The following is a 22,633-nucleotide window of genomic DNA, read 5'->3' as shown; positions in this document are numbered from 1 at the left end:
TCACGGGCTTAAAACTACTGATAAAGAGCGCTTTTACATTTTTAATAAAATGCAAAACTTGATTTAAAAGACAATTTTCATTATATAAGTCATACTGGTATCCATCCATGCACACATACCAACACAAAGTGCAGTTAGCTAATTTTTCTATTTCCAGGCTTAATAATCTCCCTCTAATTAAGGCAAACAGGCATGGGTTTGTTTGATGAAATAATTCAATAGACCAGCAAATTTTCAACCTTTTCATCTCGTAGCACACATAAACTAAAATTGTGTGGCACACCAGGAGATATTTTTTGCTGATCTGACCAAAAATCAGGTATAATTTTGATTCATTCACACTGGGTGGCTACTGTTGTTTTGGGTATTGTTATTTTTTTTTATTTGATAGTCTAAAAGAAAAGAGGTCAGTGTCCTGACTAAAGAGTCAGGTATTGCACGTTTTAAAAATTCTTGCAGCCCACAAGTTGAAAATTGCTCAATAGACTTTAAGAATAAAATGGAGCAAAGTCTGAATTCAGAGAGCTAAATAATACCTATTTCTTAAAGTTATATTTTCCCCCAAAGCTGCCTTAAAATTGAGTCATAGTTTTATCTAGAAAGTATAACTAGGTTGACTCAGATACAAAGTTTCTTACGTTCCACGTTTACTTATTTTTTAGGTTGTAACCACTTTCAGAAGGAATCATGCCCTTTCAATGGGAACTTTCAGTAACTGGCACCTGCCAACTAATGAAGGGTTGGTTCCTCCCTAAAGTACCCCATAAAGAGAGGCAAACGGATCTAATGGAACCAAAACTCGTGTTTCTGCTGCAACCTAACCATCTTAGGTAGACAGACAATGATTAGTTCCATACATAATCGGGGGCTCTAAAAAGATCATTCTGTCTGAAAAATAAACTCAATAAACACGAAAAACATGGGACTTTTTCAAAGTTAACTTTGACAACATCTGACAAGCACATTAGCTTAAAACTAATTTTACTGCAGCCATTTCATGAAAAAAAGAAAATCCATATTGGTTCCACTATGCTATTTTGACTAAATGAAACATGAAATGAGCTGACATATTACTACAATGTCCCTCGAGGCATCTGCTTGTTACTCACCTTGATCTCTTTCATGCCATGTTCGACTTCCAGCAGCTGGTGAATTCGGAGAGGGATAAAAGTCTCCTGTAGGACTGGGTTCCATATTTTCATCTATGGATATGGTTTTGGGTCTTTTGCTGTTGAAATACAACAATAGTTATGTTAATGGGCTTTCTAGGAAGATGTGCAGCATTTGAAAGCATATAATTTGAGAAGATTCTTCCGGTGGAAATTTCCATAAACACAATAGTATCTCAGAATCATTTTGAAATAACGGTGAGTATTCAAGACACAAACAGGGGTAACACTGTTTTCAGGTGTATGTATCATTTATAGTACTATATTATACCTGTACCTGCCTAACAAATATGATGTTTATTATATTTACCTTTGAAATGTATTTCCAAAGCAATTTTAGGAGTAAAAAGTGAATTCTTAAATGAGATACATGTACTAATTTCAGAACTGTTATTAATATTGTCCCTGACTCTTATACTACATATATTACTAATGTTCATTTGCATAGCACTTGATATTAACAATGTAATCTTTTCATATTAATTCAAAGATAAGGTAATGGTGTAGAACAGAACATGAAGTTTGGAGTGGGAAGAACTAGCTCAGTGTCAAATGTAGGCCAATTACTACTTCTTAATAGTAAGCTTGTTAACTTTTCTAAACTTAGTTTAATCATCTATAAAATGGAAATAATAAAAACCTAGTTCAAAGGGGAGTGGTTGAGAGGATAAAATGAGTTATTAAATGTAAAGCTCTTAGTTGAGTGGAGAGCACTTAGAAGATGCTTATTAAGTAGTAATTATTATTGGTAACCCTATAATTAATAATGCTTAAAAATTTTATAGTACTTTAACAATTATAAACTACTTCATATATTCTTCTCTATCTTTTCTGAAAAAAATAGGTTATTGATCCTTTATTCTTGAGATCACCCATGAAAAGCAGGCCATTGCCAAATTCAAGCCACACAGTATACTTTTAAAATGATGTATTTTAATCAAGAAAACATGGCTCATCTCAATTATTAAGAAAAGTATTTAGAACAGAGGTTAAAAAGCTACTTTATGGCGCATGCCATATAGCTTGATATACTGCTTTCATATATCCCCACCAATACCCTATTAAACAGTTAGTTGACTATAAGAATGGATATTTTTCCTGAAATTACGAAGTCCCTATTTACATCTATCCAGGCAAAAAGTAAACACACACACACACACACACAAAAAAAAACAAACAAACAAACAAAAAAAAAACCTTCTGAATTCACCTAATGAAGTGACAAACAAAATGTCATATGATTTCAGAGCTGGACTGGGCCTCTGGAGTCCCACACAGAAACCAAACCTCCCTTCTTTCACGTGGGAGACAAATATGGAGAAATTCAGGGAGTTGCCCAGTGCATATTAATGATGGAAACAGTCTGACACAAAGTAAGCTGTGCTCTAGCTACTGTACTGTTTCCAAAACCTGGAGGCATGTGTATGTCTGGGCATATTCATAGATACGCCTGTGATTAATGTTTGACTCACAGCTCACACAGTATTAATACAATGCAGAAGGTGGTAATTTCTATCCATACTAACCCACTCTGAGAGTAAGCAATAGCTCTTTAGTTTCTTTTTTATGGTATCACAAGTTAGAAGATATATTTTTAAAACCCTCCTATAATTTAATTATCCCATCTCTGAATCAGCAGTAAATACCAAAAACTTAAAATGAGGGAGAAAAGATTTTCATAAGAAAATGGAAACTCTATGTTGACAACATACTGATTCATCAGACAAAACAAGAAATTACTATTCACTTTTTAAATTTAGAAAAATTAAATCATTTTAAGATCTCACGATGTCACAGACTATTTTAGTGATAATAAACCTAATTATCTTGCTATGCAATCTAACTATATAAAAATTCAGTTCGACCATAAAATTAAACTTAGATACTAAACATACAAATGTGCACAGCCCCATAATTAATTGAAATACCATTAACTTTCATTATAAAAATAGCATAGAAAAATAATTAGCCTGACTTTTTTCATTTCTAAAAAGTTAATTTTATAAAGTGTATGTTTTGCTCTGGAATCCATGTATTGCAATTATATTTGATCATGGGTATACTTAATTCTCTGGAAATGAAATGGGTCTTCATATATTGAAGATTTAACTCAAAAAGAAAACCAACAAAGCTGTACTATTTATTCACCTTTAATTCTCATTACCTCAGTCCTCTTCTACCATTCTGCAAGAGTGGAACATATAATGAAATACTATGTGCAATGACTTTCTAAGCGACTTCTCCCTCATTTAAATAGAAAACCTCTTTTTAAACGCCTGTGAGACTGAAAGTTAGAATAAGAAGGTCAAGAGAGAAAAATGAGAATGTCAACAGAGAACTAAAAAGTAAAGTAATCTAGCTGTAGTTCTTCTACAAAGAAGGCTGGTTAAGCCAAATCTCAGAGCATGTAATATTTTCATTGGTAACTGAGAGTTCACTCAATTATTAAGGAATATTGACTAATTGAAGAACTTGGTAAACTTTGGCCTAGAATAAGGCCTTTTGCTTTTAAGTGTAAGTAAATGACACATTTTATTTGTCATGTTTCATTGTCCCCATCTGGGTTTTGGTATTAGGGTAAAAGTTACCAGGATGGGTCAATCATAAACCAGGGTTCATTGCCAAGGGAACATCATTTTTAAAGCTGTCAAAAGAATTAGCTAACTTGTAGAATTATAATATTTCACAGAACAGCCCAAAACTCACAATATTCCACAGACAGGATAAAAATCATATAACATTTTCATAATTCCCTGGTCACTCCCCCCACATTTTTTTTTTAAAAAAAAAAATGCTCTGAATAACAATTACATTTAATTTTGAAATGCCAAAATAAATTTCACCAGGAAAGATGAAAAAATCTGCATGAAATCAGCAAAAACTCTTTCACTCTTTGCCTTGTTCCCCCTATTCTGTACCTTCCTGCCTCTCTAGCTGCATACCTCCCTACCTACCGACTTGCACACATACTTGAAAACAAAAGCAGCTTCTCTCTCAGTTACCTGCTTGGTGGAGAAGACAGCGACCGCTGAAGATTGACCCCCGAGTTCATGTCATGATAGTATGGTTGGCTTGGGATTTCTCCAATTGGAAAGTTGACTCCAGTTCCCTGGGTTATGGGTGCTGAGGAATAAAACAAATGAAACATTGGGAATGACATTTACACTTGTCATCTTTATTCAAATGTAATAATCTAATATTTTCCAAGCCTCTGGGCAAGGAGGAGAACTCTCTTTACTTTCAAGACTCTAATATCAACCATATGCTGTGCCAGAATTTGAAAACTTCCTCCTGATACCAAAGTTCAAGTCTGCAAACTCGAGGCATTCAAGCTGTAACTATTGGTTACCTCTCCCCCAACTTCAACTCTCCAACCTTTCTCACTAACTCATTTGTATTTGCTCTATCTCTGTCTGTCACCCCACTCGTCTACGATGCATTGGAGCAATGTGCTTTGTATGAAGCTGACTCCCAAAAGTCAAATCATCGTTAAATAAATATAGAACAATTTCATACATAAATGCCAAATATTATTCTATAGTCAATATAGAATCAATAACTTTAACATAAGAATGGATTAGAAATCATGATGTTGATGATTATTTGATATAAATAATTCCTGTATTATGGCAAGTAGATTAGAAAAATTTTAAAATATAAAAGAAAGCCAAGAATTTTTTCCCCAAAAATAGATATTCAGGTTTCATAGGAATGGTTAGTGTAGCTTTTCTCAATAATTATGTTTTGTCTTCTTAAAAAGTGTTTATGCTACAATTTTATAAATTATGTAAAATATGTACATGGAGTTTCATATTTTAAGGTATTATTTTGTAAAGATATCTTTTTATATTTTGCTGCTATATCATGAACTGAGATTTTTGTATATTTGTGTTGAGTTTTGCACATTTGTTTAAATTAAAACATTTGTTTCTAGACATTTTGAATAAATCCGTGAGGTTGTTGTGCTAGAATGAGTACAGTCTTGGGAGCCAGAGAGCCTTTTAGTTTGAACTTACTCTACCACTTATAAGATCTGTAACTCAGTTTCCTGCACAGTAAAATGAGAAGAAGAATAACCTATGATTATTTTGAGGATGAAAGAGGTCAAAAGTGATAAAAAGCCCACCATTATGCCTGGTACATAATAGGTGATCAATAAATATGAGTTGCCTTCCTTTTTTCCTTTCCCAAGTTTCCTCCCTTGCAGGCGTAAGTGGTCAGCAAAGATAAAACAGTTCAAAAACATGCTAAGAGAAGATGAAGAGGTATAAATGAACCTACTTGTTGAAAATTTGTTCATTCAACAAGTTATTGATTGTGTCCATTACTGGCCGGTGCTGCAAGGGATACAAAATAGTCTAAGGTAGTCCTGGTCCTTGAAACATTGGACAGCAAAGTGGGCAAACAAAATACTCATGAAAACATAAATACCAACATAATGCAGACAACAATGAAACTGTCCAAATGAATGACATGATCAATAAAATGCTGCAGGATTTCAAGGGAAGAATAATCTAATACAAGCTTGAATGGTCCAAGAAATCTGTGGAAAAGCCATAGATGGCACCGGACCTGGTAGAATGAATAAGGTATTGAGTGGGGGGGGGGCGGGGGGAGGTCATTTTAAATAGGGTTTTCATAGGGATCAAAGTCGTGGGCAAAGATAATACACAAGGTGGAGACCAGACAGGTTGGTGTCAAAGGACAGAACTTAAGCATGGTTTCTATTTCTTCACCTGCTTTTATTGGACCTTCATAGGCCCTAATGAAAAGAAAGTGTGCCCTGTGCCGGGGCAACAATATTCGAGAGCCCCTGAGACTCACTCTAAGAACACAAAGTTTGCTTCCTGCCTCTCCTAACTGCTTCAAGTTTGATATAAAATTTCGAAGGAACCACAGACTTTCAAGGAATTTTTCTTGGAATTTTTTATAAACAATTGAAATGTGTTCACCATCAGTTGAATTGTGTTCCGATATCACATAGACCAAGATTAACTTAAAATGTTTTTATGAAAGTATGAACATGAGGCAATGCCGTTAGCACAGAGAAGTACCATGGACTGTACAATGACGAGCTTTCTTTTCCTACTAAAAATTAAATAAATCACTACATACGAGATTAGTTTCAGCTCCAAAGTTCTCGAGCTTCTGCTTTCTGTTAGATTGTTCATGTTATATGTAACTCACGTGAGCCTCCTTTGACACAGAACATTTTTGTATTCAATGTGTAACTGTGCCTAATGGCTTAAATCCTTTGGAAAGCTAAAATGCAGCTGCTTGCTGTGGCTTGAGGTACACCGGAGGTTAAAAAAATGCAAGGTAAGAAATCCCACAGTAACCACATGCTCTAAAGTTTATTATTAGAACCTTGTTCTATGTGACATTGGGAAGCAGGGCATGTGATAGGAGGAGGCATCTGTGTTGCTCCGTGAAAGCAAGCAATCTGTCCCGTCCCTGGAACAGTAATGGATACAACTCCAATAACTGAGTTGCTAACTTACAGGTTATATCTTATACAAACTCTGTGCCATTTTAGTAAGCTCATGCAATATTTAGGCAAAGCTCTGCAATTTCTGTGTAATACATATGGCTTGATGGTCAGTACAGATTGCTTGACCATAAACATATGAGGCGTCATTTATAGTAAAAGGATAACAAAAAAAAACTTCAGAAATCATTTTCTAAATTTTTGTCCAGAAAGATTATTCCAAAGTATCAAATCAGCAATAAAAATCATCTGTCTACAAATTTATACGTGAGTAAAAATTTAGTGTGCATTCTGACATTAAATCGGAGACTCCGCAAAGGAACGTGGATTACTAATAAACATGGCCAAATTCTAAAACAGCACACCCACAAAATGTATTAAATGACAAAGTGTATGAGAACAGCAAGTCCCAGACAGATTCCTGTCTAAAAGCCTCCGAGAGAACTTCCATTGGACACAAAGATCAGTGTCAGCACGTCTCCCGGAGAGGGGCAAAGAAGCCTGGAGCTGCAAATCATGGTTAAAGAGGCTGCCAATATCCTCTCAGAAACCAAGCTCCCAAGAATCGCAGATTCCAAGGGTTAGAGGCCAGCCCTTAATCTCTCTTATTGTTCTCCTCACTCCAAAAGCTGATCTTAAATCAACTTTTAAGATGGAGATAATATCCTTCGACAGAAAGATCACTATCCTAAAACTGAATAGCTTCATTAGCTAAAGTCAACATACACATTAGTGGGTCGTATGATCGTAAAACCCCGGAGGACAGAAACCATTAACATACCGTCAAAAAGTCGGAATTTGTGATATACAGCATGAGGCTTGGGCCGAAGTTTATGTTTACTCAGCAAACCCTTATTTCACCCACAATAAAGTTCAACTGTATAAATAAGATTATAATGTAGATATATCAAAATGCTTAGGGGGACCATCTCTCAAGCATCTCAGAGACAGCCAGTTACTTCCAGAGAAGAAAATAAATGTTTGTTGGATAAATGAATGAATGAATGTGGATAATCAATGTACTAACTGCAAATCAGTAATGTTTGTTGTAACAGATTACACAAAAACCTCTCAGAAATGACAGTATGAATTAAGAAAGAACGAGTGAAGTAGGTTAAATTTACCTCGTTTCTGAACTGTTATAGAAAAGTAATTTTTAATCTGTTTCTTTTTTATGTTTCAAATTCAAATTTTTCAAAATGTCCCTCTGGGCTGTTGATGGTTCTAACAGGGCTCTCCTTCGACAGCATCCAGCATAATGTCACCTGTGATGAGGAGCTAATCACATTTCCTGACTGATGACTCAGTGCTTCTCATAAGAAAGATGAAAATGTATCTTGGAACTTAGGAAATTTAAACAAGTAATTTCATAATGTCTTATAACTGTAGCAGCACAGCTTCCCTGCTAAAGAACAGTATGGAGAAAACACACACACACACACACACACACACACACACACACACCTCCAAATACCCCTTCTTTACATGATGCCCGAAAGTGAAAGTAAGTCAGGCAGTTTCCTCTACAAATTAAAAAATCAACATAAAAAAAACTTTCAAATGTCAAAGGCCTTCATTCCACAGTCTGGTCAGGAAAAACACACAAGGCTCATCGCCTTGGACCATTCAGTAAACCATCAGAATCCTCTTCCCTGGCAAATATGAACTCCAGAGCTACAGGATGTTACATTTTGGTCTATGCTGCCCCCAAGTACATAGGCCTATGACAGAAGTCTTTAAGGTACACATTTATCCACTGGAAAATCACATCAGAAAGGGTAAGTTCCTTAAAGTCTTAAAGGTGCAGGTACATAATTCTCTGAGAAGCATGCTATTTGCCCTGGCCGCTTTAGAAATTGGAACTCTTTAAGAAGCCATGATTCAAAAGACATAGGAAATCTACTAGCTTGGAGATTCCTTCACTGAACACACCTCTAAAGCACTACCTACTCTTTATCCTCAGTAGCTCACTCCCGGTTTGTTCTTTTGGATCACGGTAAATCTTACCCGTGACCTCTGAATGTGACCCAAACGAAAAACACAATTTAAACAAGAACCAGAGTGCCACTACATTATCTGTGTAGCATCGTTCCGAACTGTAAGGCTCTCCATCAAACTGTCAGGTGAAGACACACCCTTCCAAGTTACATAAAGAAGCTACCGCAGAGAAGAGAGGAAGAAGACATGAGTCACCTTCTTTAATGCAATCGGTGCGTTAAGAGCTGCATCTCAGATATATATTTGCACACACTAGTCATAAGTAAGGGAGTTGATCAAGGCAACACGCCTCGTGTTTAGTTAGCTGGCCAGGTGAAGTTACCCAAGAAACACCTCATCCGGCCTGCCAAGAATGTGTCTCAGGTGAGGTGGGCAGTTGAAACAATTGGATATTGTTTGGAATAACAATGCTTTCTATCTATATCCAACCGCAATCTGCAAAGTTAATTTCTGCATCCCTCTACATGCTGCACGTTAGCGTGTATATCCTGTACATCTCCAAGCTCCCACCAAAATGTCAGTAAAATAAAAAAGCACTTATCTACAGGAAACTTATGTGGGTTATTATAACAATACGTAGTACATTTAATTAATCACACTTCCTTTGATAAAAATGACCATCTACGGTCACAGAGAGAACAGTGAATTAAGTGAATACCAGTAACAAGGCAATCAGAACAACTGCAAAATTATTTTTGTGTAACACAAAAAGTTTTAATGATTTAAATGCAAATGTTTTAGAAAATCAGACAAATATATTCACTAATGATTTCATCAAAAGTCAGAGAATTTAAAGCTCATTTTCTCCTAATATATGGTTACGCTTCAAACTGTATTTAAGGTTCAAAATGTAAAATATTTTAAATCTCACTGCAAAATTAAATAATAAGAAAACTATTTACTTACTTCTGGATACCCTCACGAGCTCTGATACATTGAAGACTCCAGATTTTACAAAACTATCTTCAAGGTATCCTGAAAAGAAACACAAAAGGGAAAAAGATCAACATATGCAGGAAGCAAATAAATGATTAAACACTAGAATTTGTTCACGTGTTTTTAAACCAAAGGTTAGAACAAAAAAAAAAAAGTGAGCTTAAAAAAAAAAAAACACGTAAAGGCAAAACTTGTGAATGCAAACTGGGTCTGTTTAAACAAAAGTAAAAAAGTTTAGATGCTAAATCATCGCCTAAGATAATTTTTTAACTTTCTAAATGTAAAGGGCAATTGGTACTGTGCTTTTGCCATGGCCCACCCATGGAGAAGGAAGGTTTAGGGGTTCTATACATGCATTCAGCTTGGTAGCATCTGGTAGACGAAAGTCCATGCATTTAAAAAGAGAGAGAGAGAAAGAAAAAGGAAAACCACAACCACAATTAGCACCTTGTTGGAATTACTTCAAAGATCTCTTGCAACCACTGTTCTTTCACAAATCCTTCCCTGATTAAAGAAAAGTGAGCTGCCATTACCAGCACCCCCACCCTCGTTCCCAGCTCATGAATCACACAAAAGCATAACTTGTACATACAGCAAATACTTTGCATCAACCGATTTCCACGCACCTTTACTGTACCTCACATGATCTCCTTGCTTTCTCACCCTTGCTACTATTCCCCCGGATTCCCTCATTTCAAGAACTGGACACTTTTTCGAGCAAACAGTGGTGATTTCAGGACTCCAAGGCATGCCATATGACCCTTTCATGACCTCCAGGTATGGGGTCCCCCAGGCCTGTGTGGCAGCTGGTCTAGCTGTATCTACGACTAGAGCTGAGGACTCCGACAAACACTGGCCCTGCCCCCAGGTTCCCGTCTATGTGAAAGGCGTAATGAGGTGAGGAGGAAGAGAACACCTTAGGAAGAAGGAATATGGTTACTCTCTGCTGCCCCGCAGACAGATCAAAAAGAGTCTGAAAACCTCAGAATTCAAATACTTCCAAGAAAAAACTCTCGATCCCAGAGGTTGTCCATTTGATCTGATTTCACTTAAAGCTTTAGGGCTGTCCAAGGGAAGAGACTCATTGCCAGATGTGAGGCACTGGTGGTGTGACAACATGAAGCACTCAGGTCAAAGAGCTGGGATTCCACTCCCAACCACCATGTACCAGGGTGGAATCCTGAACATGTTATGAGGCTCTTTGGGCCCCAGATCCCTCGTTTATAAATTAGAGGTAATAAAATTACCCACATCACATCATAGAATTGTTATGGATAGCAAGTGAGATAAAAATAGAAAAGCCATGGTAGGCACTGATTTCATAAGTTCAGATTGGCCACTGGGGCCAATGATCACCCATACACTGCATTATACACACTGGATTCCAGACACTCAAATTATTTGTAAATCTGCATTTAGAGATTTTACCAGAACAAATGTTACCACACTCTTTTTAACCGTTCAGAGCATGAAAAGACAGGGAATCATTTAATTATAATATATGCTTTCCTGTTGTGAACTGAGGAGTCGCATATGTCTGAACACTGTTTTATACCCACCCATCCACCTTCTTTAGAAAAAGGATGAAAGAATGAGGGAGAAGAAAGTATGAGATCCCAGCTGGTGATAATACTTGGGTTTCATATGAAGTCATTACTATGAAAAAATATATATAATTTTAAGAGGATAATAACAAAATGTCCCTATTTGATGTACTTCTATTTTAAGAAACTCCTACATGTTGAGCAATTAATATTTCACCAGATTGAATTCATTTCAGTGATTATTGAGCAACTAGATTAGCCAGCACCGCACAAGGTGCTAAAAGACATGAAGACAAAAAAAAAAAAAAAAAAAAAAAAAAAAAAAAAAAAAAAGACATTGACTCCCTTTGTGTGGTTGGGGATAAAGATATTTCTAATTCTCTGAATCACTGGAGACTATCACTGAATACAAATTTCTGTTGCTTTTGTTGTTTTTTAAAGTATAATAAGCTGTACTTTTATACGACAGTGCACATGACATTTTATACGGGGTAAATATGTTAACATGGACGTATAGACCTATTATGTCAGATCCCATGTATCCTGACTACAGCTCACGGACTTAAGCGACCAGACAATCTTACTGGTCCTCACCCAGCTGTACCCCACACATGCCTGCCTCAGGCCTTTCTCAGGCGGCGCCCTTCTGAACAGAAGGCCTGCTCTGTGCACCCTCTCCTCTCATGCTTCAGGGTCCAGCCCAACCACCATCCCCTCCACCGTCTGCTCCTCCACCTTCCACTCCCAACCCCCGGGCCAGCTACAACCAATTTCTTGCTTCTCTAGCCGCCCAGAACCTAGTGTGCACTTATTCTACATCACTTTGGATGTTTGCATTTTCCAAGATAACTGTTTTCAGGTCTTGTGTTTCTTGATGGATCATTAGCTGGGTTATTTGAAGGAGTGGCTGGGTTTTTGCTCATCTCTGTAGCTCCCACACAACTAGCTCGGCACTTCGATATACAGAAAGTACTAAATAAATGCTTACAGAACAAAATTTTAAAATGCAACTTACTGAGAGGGAATCACAAAAGAACACCTTAGTAATTTTATAACTGCAGGCTTAGATGGCTCAAGATTGAAGGATGACTATATTGTTATTCCCGGAACTCATCTGCTGAAAGTTTTATTTAGGCTTGTGGGTAGAATGGGAAAGAGTAATGATTAGAGTCAGATTGTATTTCTGACTTCGTTGTGTAAAACTTTAGGCATTTAGTACCAAATAAATACCAAGGAACTAGAAGAGTTTAAAGAGTAAGAGTTCAAAAATAGTTGTTAAAAAAATCGGAGGAATACGTGAATAAGCAATGAACATTTCAGTATCTATAATAATAAAAGCATAATATGCTAATTAGGCCAGACAGCCAAACAACCTTCTGGACGTCCTTCCAGACAAAGACGAGGCTGTAAGGGCCGAGCCCATTGCACGAATTTCATGCATCAGGCCGCTAGTATTTATATAAATTACATCATCTTAATACATAATAACATTTCACTATATACCTATCCATCTGAAGTTCATTTCTGTATTACTCCATGAGTAGTCAGGGCTCCATCTGCTTCTCAGTCATGCCCATTAAGATGGAGTGGGGTGTGGACCTGCTAAGAGCTTCATAAGGGAGGGAGGTGCTACCTCAAGCTAATCCTACCAGTGGGAAGATAGTAAGGCACACAGATAAATACAATGACTATGCCATAGGCAAGGGAAGGCAACTCAGAATGTAGCAGGGTGTTCCCCACCCCCAATTTTCCAACTTCTAAGGAATTTGAATCTACAAGGAAAACTGAACGAGTTACTTTACTAAAACTATGAAAGGCATTGAAAAGATGTCAGAACTGCTTTGGCACCCACTAGACAGAAATGCAACACCATGGATCCCACTGGCTTCTACTCCTGCATGGAACATAGGGAGAATCTGAGGATGAGCAGTGATGTCTACTGACAGTGACCTTATAAGAGGGTGTGGGAGGGAGGGTAGCCTGGGTGACACACCTGAAGAGAGGGCTACCCCTGCCATGCATGTGTGTATGCAGCACAGCCTTTACAATGGATAGGCAATACCCAAGATGAGGCAGAGTAAAAAAAAGAAATAGTGGATGGCACTTGGATAACTAATAGTGCTTGCTCCCACGGCATAAGAAATAATACTTAAGGGCTCTGTCAAAATAAGTGGGGAGGATCATGCAGGGATCAGGAGCCCTGGGATAACACAGAGAGTGAGACTCAGCAAAGTGCAGGTTATTGCTAGAACCCCCGGGCTGGGAGGGCCTCCAGGAGCATGGTGCCCACGTGTCCCATAGACCACTGTGAATCTAGATAGCTGATACACGGGCCAAGAGATCTTAAAGCGATTTGGAGACATTCATGTAGTAAATTCTCTTCGTCTACCAAACGAAATATGAGCATCTCTGAGGCAGAGCAGCTGTTTAATGGTTACTGAGCACTATTACACAACAGCTTAAGCCAGGAAGCAAAGAGCAACGCGGCATTTACAGGATGCTGTATTTACACCACATGTGTGCTTTTTAAAAACTGAAATTGGGTTGGAAATGAAGACCTCCGCAAACTGAAAACCCTCAAAGGCAATATCAAATTATATGATGTTACTTCTTTGTTCATTTTTCTCTAACAAAAGCAACAATAAATCACTACTCAGAAGTTAATATAGTGTTTAACCTCCTTTACAAACAATAACAGAGGGACACAATGGCATATCTAACTGTTAATATCTCAAATTATAATCAGCACCATTTGAATGTTAAACAACATTTACATAGAAAATCCAAAGGAAGACTGATAACGCTCATTTTTATAGTCTACAGTATTCTATTCTTGAAATTAAAAATAAATAAGCCACAGAAAGCTGTTATTAAATTCATGAAAGCTGTCTTCAAGTATTTGAAGGACTGGGAATGTAGATGGTGGATTAGATTTATTCCGCATAGTTCCAGCCACTGTTTCGTGGCCCCATAATGCAGAGTCGTCATCCAATTAGAAATGTCCCAGGAAGGAATGTGAAACTTTACAGAGGCAATAATAACCAACAAATGCCAAGTTACTGTGCTAAGATCTTCTAAGGTATTAATTCAGGTAATGCCTACAAGTTGTCATCTTGTTCCCATTTTACAGATGACAAAACTTGTGTCTACTAAAGTAGAGGGTTTCTGGCTAGAAAGACCCTCATTAGAATTAAAAATTATCCCTGAATAGGACATTGGATAAAAGCACCTCTGATTCTACTTTTTTTTTTTTTTAACATGGCTGTTTCCTATTGGTTTTCTTGCATTGCTGTGGAGAAAGAACGGGAGACTTAGGTATCTAGTCTTTATGATTCCAACTGTTCACTTCCTTCAACGGAGTGTAAAAGATGCCTAAATCCTTTGCTTTATGGATGTACAAGGGGACAAGATGAGAGTATTTCACACTAGCTCTTTGCCAATCTTTATACTTCAGCTACCACAACTAACCCTGGATGATTGTCTGGTAGCTGTGTTATAAGACATAGTTCTATCTTCCGTTTTTTCAACTTATCTAAACTGTCCATGATTAAGGGTGAAATTGTGACTGTGTAATAGACATGCTAATCATTGCAAAGATAATGATTCTTGGCACAGAGGCTGAGCGTCAGCCTATAGCCAAGGTTAACATTCTAGTATTGATTTAGAATTAGGTGTCCTTCCATATGAAATGTAAATCCATGATAGTGATGTAAGTGATCTGGTAGAGTCAGAAATTTTCTGAATTTAACACACACTGGTAGTACTATATTAATGTTATTTGTGTTTTCTAGTATTTTTTAACCAATCCATAAAACTGATTCATATATATGTAATTGTGTGTATGTGTGTTTTTATAAAATTGAGATCAAATATAAATTAACTTGTATCTTGCTTTTTACTAATTAAATATTATCTCTTCTCCTTTAGATTAAATAGATTATCAGTAGCAGGATTTTATATCGGTCGGATGGCTCAGTTGGTTGGAGCATCGTCCCATACACCAAAAGGCTGTTGGTTCCATTTCCATTCATAACTAGGGCACATAACTAGGTTACAGGTTTGATCCCTGGTCAGGGAGCTTATGGGAGGTGACTGATTGATGTTTCTCTCTCACATTGATGGTTCTCTCTCTCTCTCTCTCTCAAATCATTTTTTTAAAGCGTGATTTTAATGCCTATATAATATTACATTGCATGGACATATGATACTTTACTTGACCATTCTCCTATTGTTTGGCGTTTTAGGTTATTTCCCATTTAAAAACAAAACAAAACCTTATAAACAGCACTTCAATTAACATCCTTGAACACAGATCTTTGTCAGCAATTCTCTTAGACTGGAGTTCCCAGAAGTGGACTTATGGGGTCAAAGAACATAGACTCTTTTAAAGTCTTGGTAAAAACTGTCAAACTGCTTTTGATAAAGGTTTGTCCCAGTTCATACTCCCTCTGATGGATCATGAGCAGGTCCATGTCACTACCCTGCTGCCAGAACTACATATCACTCATATTAGTAGTGATGTGTTTTTAATTGTGGCAAGTTGGTGGAGAAAATATAGCATTGTTATAATTTTCATTTATTTAATTATAATAAAAGTTGAATATCTTTCAGACACATGTGCGTTATTTATTTGAACATACCATTCAAATATAGGTAAAATAGGAATTGTACTAGCAGGAATATTTTATTACTAATATTGATTAAATTATTTCTAGAGTTTCACACCAATGATAATGTTGGCTATTAACTGATGTCTAATTTTTTTCTCATCATTTGATATATTCACTTATTCCCACTTTTCTCAAGTTTTAAACATATTTTCTGATCAGAATGATTATTGAGTATTACTAAATGCTTTTTGACCATAGTAGAGATTCCCCATTTTTTCCTTACATCATTTATTATTGTTGTATATTATTAAATTCCCAGAATAAATTATCTTTGCTTGTCCATGGAGGAAAACTCTTAATTTGCTGTTGGATTGGTTTGCTAACAGTTTCTTCCTACTTCTCTATATGTAGTTAGGATAACTTTGTGGGAATTTTTGTATTTTATTTGTCAGGTTTTAATGCCAGGATTAAATGCATATTTCATAAAATGGTTAGGATAAGAGTCATTTTTTTTCTGAAAAAGAAAAAGTTCTTGAAAGTTTAGGGAGCGGATCACTGGCAAAAACATTTTCCTAGAATCTGTTTCAGAGAAGCTTCTTTGATACCTTTGAGTCTTTCATGAAATTTATTCTATTCATGTTTTTTGGTCTTAAGACAATTTTATTATATATTTTCCAAGAATATTATCAATTTGCTCCAATTTTTTAGTTTACTAGCACAATATTTTATCAGTTATAATTTGGCTATATTTATTTTTAATTTTATAGTTATATTATAATGTAATACTATAATTAATAGAAGTAAATTAAATTATGTTAAACTATACTAAAAAAAATCAGCTCTACCATTTACTCTGTAAACCTAAGGCAAATTAGGCAACTTTCCTACACCTCACATTTCTCTTCTCTAAAATATAGATGATAACCATAATACCTATAAGTCAATGCGAAAACTGTATAGTAATAATAAAAATAGTATTTAAAGAGAGGGAAAGGAAGGTAGAACTTCCAAATTAACAGAAAGAATAAAACACAATGAATAGGAACTTAATTAAGACAGAAAAAATAAGAACATAAGATGTAAAAATAAATAATAAATATAAAGGAAAATATAAAGTACAGAATCAAGTATATCAATCATTACAATAAATGTAAGTGGACTGAGGAGTCCCATAAAGAGCATTAGATCAACTCAAGCAAATAAAATCCAGCTATTTTCAAGGACCAATAGACAAAAGCATAGCAAGAATAAAGTGCTGAAAACAAACTGGTAGGCAAAGAGAAATCGGGCAAATTCAAACAAAAACAGTGATGATTCGCAAAGGTTAGGATGGAATTTAAGATGAATTGCAATAAGCAGGAGAGAAAACATTATGAGTGAGTAAGTGGCACAATTAGTGAAGAAAAGAAATCACCAACCCTACATGCATGTGGAAAAGTGCATAAAACAAAACCTATTCAAATACAAGAAGGTTGAAAAACTACAAATACATAGAGAGAATTTTGAAAGCATCTCTTTTACAACTGAACATGACTATTAGATAAAGACCAACTTCATGTCATTCAAAATACATATTTTCTTTTATTTCCATGGAAACTTTATAAAAATAAAATAATCATATTGGCACATTATGGAGATCACCACAGACTTATGAATACTTATAATGAATACATCACAGGGATATCACCCAAGCAAAATGCTAGCTACAGAGATTAGAGACAATTATTTAAAAATCTAGGTGCTCCAGTTAAAGGGACAGAATGCAATTTTTTTAAGTAGTAATGCAATAAGATTCAGTGCCAACTATTTTCTTTTTTCCCCAAGATGAAACTATTTTTCTTTCAATTTGAATTTCAGTTGACATTCAACATAGCTGTATGAGTTTCATGTGTACAGCAGTGATTAGAATTTATAGACCTTACAAAGTGATGACCCCGATAATTCCAGTATCCACCTGGCACCACACATAGTTATTAGCTATTATTGACTTGGCTCTATTTTACATCCCCATGACTATTTTGTATCAATGTATACTTCTTAATCTCATTACCCTTTTCAGCATCAACTGTCTTAGTTTTTTAATATATATTTTATTGATTTCAGAGAGGAAGAGAGAGGGACAGAGATAGAATGATGAGAGAGAATCATTGATTGACTGCCTCCTGCATGCCACCCACTGGGGATCGCGCCTGCAACTTGCACATGTATCCTGACCAGGAATCTAACCTCCTGGTTCACAGGTCAATGCTCAACCACTGAACCACACCAGCCGGGCGCCAACTATCTTCTTTTTAAAATATTTTGTCTTTCTCATTTAAGAGTAACCCCATCAGTGGCCTTTCTTCATCCATGTGCCTTTCTACATGCTCTCTCAAAACCCAGAGATACGCCCTTCTTCACCTGCTGACGCTATGAAAGGTAATGTAATCACATGGGTTATTCTGGACATCAGCTGTAACATATCAAGTATAAAGTGGCCCAATGCTTCAGATCCTGATGGAGATGGTCATTTTATAATCTTCGCTTATTGCTTAGACAGTAGCTCAACTCAGAAAATGAATATAAATCAAAATACCAAATTTTGCAACTAAAATTCCAATTCATTTTTTCTTTATTTTATTTCTTACATCAACACTTAGCCCCTCTATGCCCTCTTCCACCTCCACCCACGCACCCTTCCCACCCACCATCATCATACTGTTGTCCATGACCATGAGTTCTCTCTCTTTTTTTTTTCTTTTTTGCGCAATCTCTCCACCAACCCCCAAACCTCTACTTCCCTAACCAGAGAGGCCTGCCTGCTCTCTATCTATAAGTCTGTCTCTATTTTGCTTGGTAGTTCAGTTTGTTGATTAAATTCCACATATGAGTGAAATCATATGGTACTTGCCTTTCTCTGACTGGCTTATTTCACTTAGCATAATGCTCTCCAGGTCCATCCATGTCCACTTCATTTTTAAAAAGCGCCACAACATAAACTATGGAGACAGAATCTTACATCACGTCACTTGTCATCCGAACCCACCCGTGGCCTCTGCACCTCACCAGAGTAAAGCACTTCACCGAGACAAAGGGCGCTCACAGAAACACATGGGCACACTCACACCCTCTCCATGTGACCTCTAGGTACCAGCCTCTGCCTAGATCCCCAGAGGTCTCTAACCCCCAGGTTAAAAACTCCAAATCTCTATCCTAGCCTAGAGTTCCAGATGGCTCATTAGGCACTGAAAGAACAAAAACCTACAGCTTGATTGAGATATAACCTAAATACCCTTTTCAAGTGTACACTTCAGGTTTTAGTATATTCAGAACGCTGTACAACCATCACTAATATGGATCCCTGAACATTTTCATCACCTTCAAAAGAAACCCTGTGCCCGTGAACAGTCACGTGCCCACTCCCCCCACACCACCGCTACCCCCATCTCCCCTGGTCCCCGGCAACCACTAATCTACTTTTTATGTTTACAGTTTTTTCCTGTTCCAGACATTTCATGTAAATGGAAACATATAATATATGAAAGAATACATCATGTCTGTTTGTCTCATGTCATTAGCAAGTGCACAAATCTGAAAGTCGAGTGGTCTTCTTACTCCTGAATGCCATGGGGACATGGATATGCTCAAGGTATGAGGGTGGGCATCAAGACTTAGAAATATCTCAGTGAAAACAGGAGTCTGCCCTGGTTGTGTTTTATAAAATGAAATGAAAGCGTGCAAGGTCCCTGGCGAGCAGAATACAAGTCAAAAGACCCAAAACGGTTTGTAACAACTTTGAAAACCAAAACCTGATTTTTTTTCCCTTAAATTCTTCTTCCATCAATGACATTATTATACAAACGCCAACAAGAGTCAAATTACCCCACAAAGGTAATTGCTTTCAATTACTTGATATCTTGATACTCTTATAATTACAGAAAAAGAAAGGAGAAATGAGACTTGAGTAGAGTTGCCTAATAACTTTAAATCACATTCAATAATCCTATGAGATAGAAACATTAAAACTCAGGTAGTTAGATATCTAGGTAAATATCTCGATAGATGATGATGATGATGATGATGATGATGATGATGATGATGATGATAGATAGATAGATAGATGATAGATAGATAGATTTTTTAAGTATTTTATTCCACTTGCAAAATATTGCTATAGAAATGACCACTCCTTCCCAGCATGCAAGTGAAGGTCCCCTGGGTGCCTTTTCGCAGGACAACACACCCAGCAAGCTTAGCGTCTGCAAAGTTCAGTGATTTTAACGAGCCTGGAACAGTCCACTCTTATCTGTGATACAGAACAATCCCAGCTTTCCAGCTGTGAGGAGGAAAACGCTTTGCATTATTAAATTGTAGCCATATGCTGCAAACGCAGGCCTTGCGAAGACAGAGAGGGAAAAGAATTTAAATTGAGAGGAAACTTCAGATGCAGGCGGTCACTGTGAAAAGAACCCAAGGTGCTTGAGTGAAAGAGCAACGACAAAAACTCGGCGGAGCAGTGGATACAGTCACGGCCGTGACCCAGGGGTGGTTATGACTGAGGCCTCTTTGCACAGGGGGCCTCTAACCTTCCCCGGAAGGAATGTGGACATTCCACAAAGAAAGAAAAATACGTTAGAGCGGCGTCTTTTAAAATGTAACAAATTGCAAACTATTGAAGTGCAAGGCCTCTTGAAAGTTTTCTGGAACGAGGTGCAGTATAAATTAGGTGCCTCCATCAATGTATTAAAATTTCACCTGAACTCTCTGTTACCTATGACATCATTTCAGAGCCCACAAGACCCTGCCATACAGTTATAAAGGTAGGGAAAACAAAAGCTGCAAAAAACGGACTATAGCCCGAGAGCTAGTCCTTTGTCTCTCAGCTTTGTGAAAGGGGAGCATTGACTGTGTTTCAATTACATTTGTGACTGTGTGACGAGTGGGTCCCTGAGCTACATAAATACAAGGCACATGCACCTGGAGAAAGTGGGAGCAGAGAACAAGATGGCGCTACTGAGCTCTAGCAAGGACAACCACTTGGTGCAGTGCAAGCCTCGCCTTCATCAGGGCCCTGACGCCACAGCCTCGAAATCTCTCAGCTGATCTCCCTCCCCGAGCTCATCCCCGCTGAGGCAAAGGTCACTCGCGATTCGCCTCCATCATCTCCTCACCCTCCACCCACTGCCCCTTGTCCCAGAAGCTGGGGCTGTCACAACTGCCCCCAGGGACTCAACAGGGCACCTCTGTGTCAGGAGACCCAGACTCTGGTTCTGCTGAAAAATCTCAACAGAAAGACTTCTCATTTCTTTCTCTCTCGTGGCAGTGCATACCCATTAACACCTGGGCTGCTCACAGCCAAGGCCAAACTCTTCTCACTCTATCGCAAGGCAATGCACCTAGGTGGGTAGGGGGCAAGGAGAAAATAACAATGATGTAGTGGGATTTCTTCTGACTTAAGGTTTGGACCCATGCAAAAAATGAGTTTTCACCTACAGCTGCCAATAACTAATTGAGACCTTGGGCAAATCACTTAACCTCTTTGCTCTGTTTTCGTAAGTAAAGTGGAGACGTTGGGCTAGCAATGTCTGAGTACTGACATCCTGTTTTCGTGAGTAATGTTTCTGAGAGTGTAGAGCAAAAAACAAAAAAGATATTGGGTTATAGTAATAAACCACTCATTTAAAAAATTCAGCTGTCTACTTAGGGGGAGAGATGTGTAAGCAGAGGTTTACGATACAAAACACCAATCGTAACAGAGACAGAGCTGCCCAACCCTGCTTAGGGTGATCTGATAAGATGGAACATAATAGTTCGGAGAGCAAGGATGAACATGGTTTGAAGGGTGGATTTGGCATTCCTGGCAGAGGAGACAGCATATCACTTGGAAGAAAGGAAAAGGAAGAAAACCGGGTATGTATAATTGGTGTCTGAGCAGCATTTCAAGACATGACAAAGTATCTATATATATAAAAGCCTAGTACGCAAATAGACCAAACTGCGGAACAACCGAACAACCAAACAACCAGTCACTATGATGTGCGCTGACACCAGAGTGCACGGACGGAACATGGCGGGCATCGACAGCAGGCGGCAGAGTGTGGAACATGGCAGGCATTGGCCATGGCGGGATGGGGGAGCAGTTGAGCGAGGGCACCAGACCAAGGCGAGGCACCAGTTGCTGTCATCGGGGAGAGCCTCTGGTGGTTACTGAAAATTCTTTGCTCCCGTGTGCTGCAATCTTGCCGGGCATCTGCACCTGCTGCTGGCGCTAGCCCTGCTTGCACCCACTGCTGGTGCCAGAGCCACTACTCAGCGCTATCAGTGGGTGAAAGTGGTGGCTGCCAGCCCTGATAGTCCCTCAGGGCTTATCCATCTCCCCCTGCTCCTGAGGGACGATCGGAGCTGGCAGCTGACTCTCGCACCCACTGCTGGTGACGGCCCCACTCACACCCACAGCCGGCACTGGAGCTGCCACTCACACCTGTTACCAGCGCCAGTCCTGATCACTCGGTGCCGTCAGTGGGTGAGAGCAGCGGCTGCTGGCCCTGATTGGCCCTGAGGGCTTCTCCACCTCCCCCTGCTCCTGAGGGCAGCAGCCACCACTTGCACCTCCTGATGCCGCCGGCCCCAATCACTCCACGCTGTCAATGGGTGCGAGTAGGGCTGGCGTCAGCACATGGGAGTGGCGGCGGGGGGAGCAGGGCTGCTGGCAGACAGGGGACCAGGGGCCACAGCAGTAGGGGCTGGGCAAGATCATGGAGGATGGGCAGAGACCTGCCCCTGCACCCACCACAGCCTCGCAGCACAGCCCATAGTTCCTCTCAAGGTGCACGAATTCATGCACTGGGCCTCTAGTATGAGTATATAAGGAATGAGCACCCAGAGCTTTTAGGAAATCAGATTTGTTTT

The 22,633-nt window shown here is 38.3% G+C and overlaps 1 protein-coding gene across 11 annotated transcripts in view; it reads right to left on the bottom strand.

Annotated features, from left to right (window-relative positions):
* NFIB (nuclear factor I B) overlaps positions 1 to 22,633 on the bottom strand; it is a 227,494-nt gene that overhangs the window by 62,418 nt on the left and 142,443 nt on the right. For all 11 annotated transcript variants that reach the window (XM_059656647.1, XM_059656642.1, XM_059656644.1 and 8 more), the window contains exons 4-6: positions 9,562 to 9,630; positions 4,172 to 4,292; positions 1,110 to 1,228 (exon numbers count right to left, since the gene is read on the bottom strand). In XM_059656647.1, coding sequence (XP_059512630.1) covers positions 1,110 to 1,228; positions 4,172 to 4,292; positions 9,562 to 9,630 — 309 coding nt within the window. The remainder of the gene's footprint in view (positions 1 to 1,109; positions 1,229 to 4,171; positions 4,293 to 9,561; positions 9,631 to 22,633) is intronic.

Source organism: Myotis daubentonii, chromosome 11, assembly GCF_963259705.1.
Source record: "Myotis daubentonii chromosome 11, mMyoDau2.1, whole genome shotgun sequence".
Taxonomy (NCBI): domain Eukaryota; kingdom Metazoa; phylum Chordata; class Mammalia; order Chiroptera; family Vespertilionidae; genus Myotis; species Myotis daubentonii.
The sequence above is the reverse complement of the archived record's forward strand: the minus strand, read 5'-3'. Positions and strand labels throughout refer to the sequence as shown.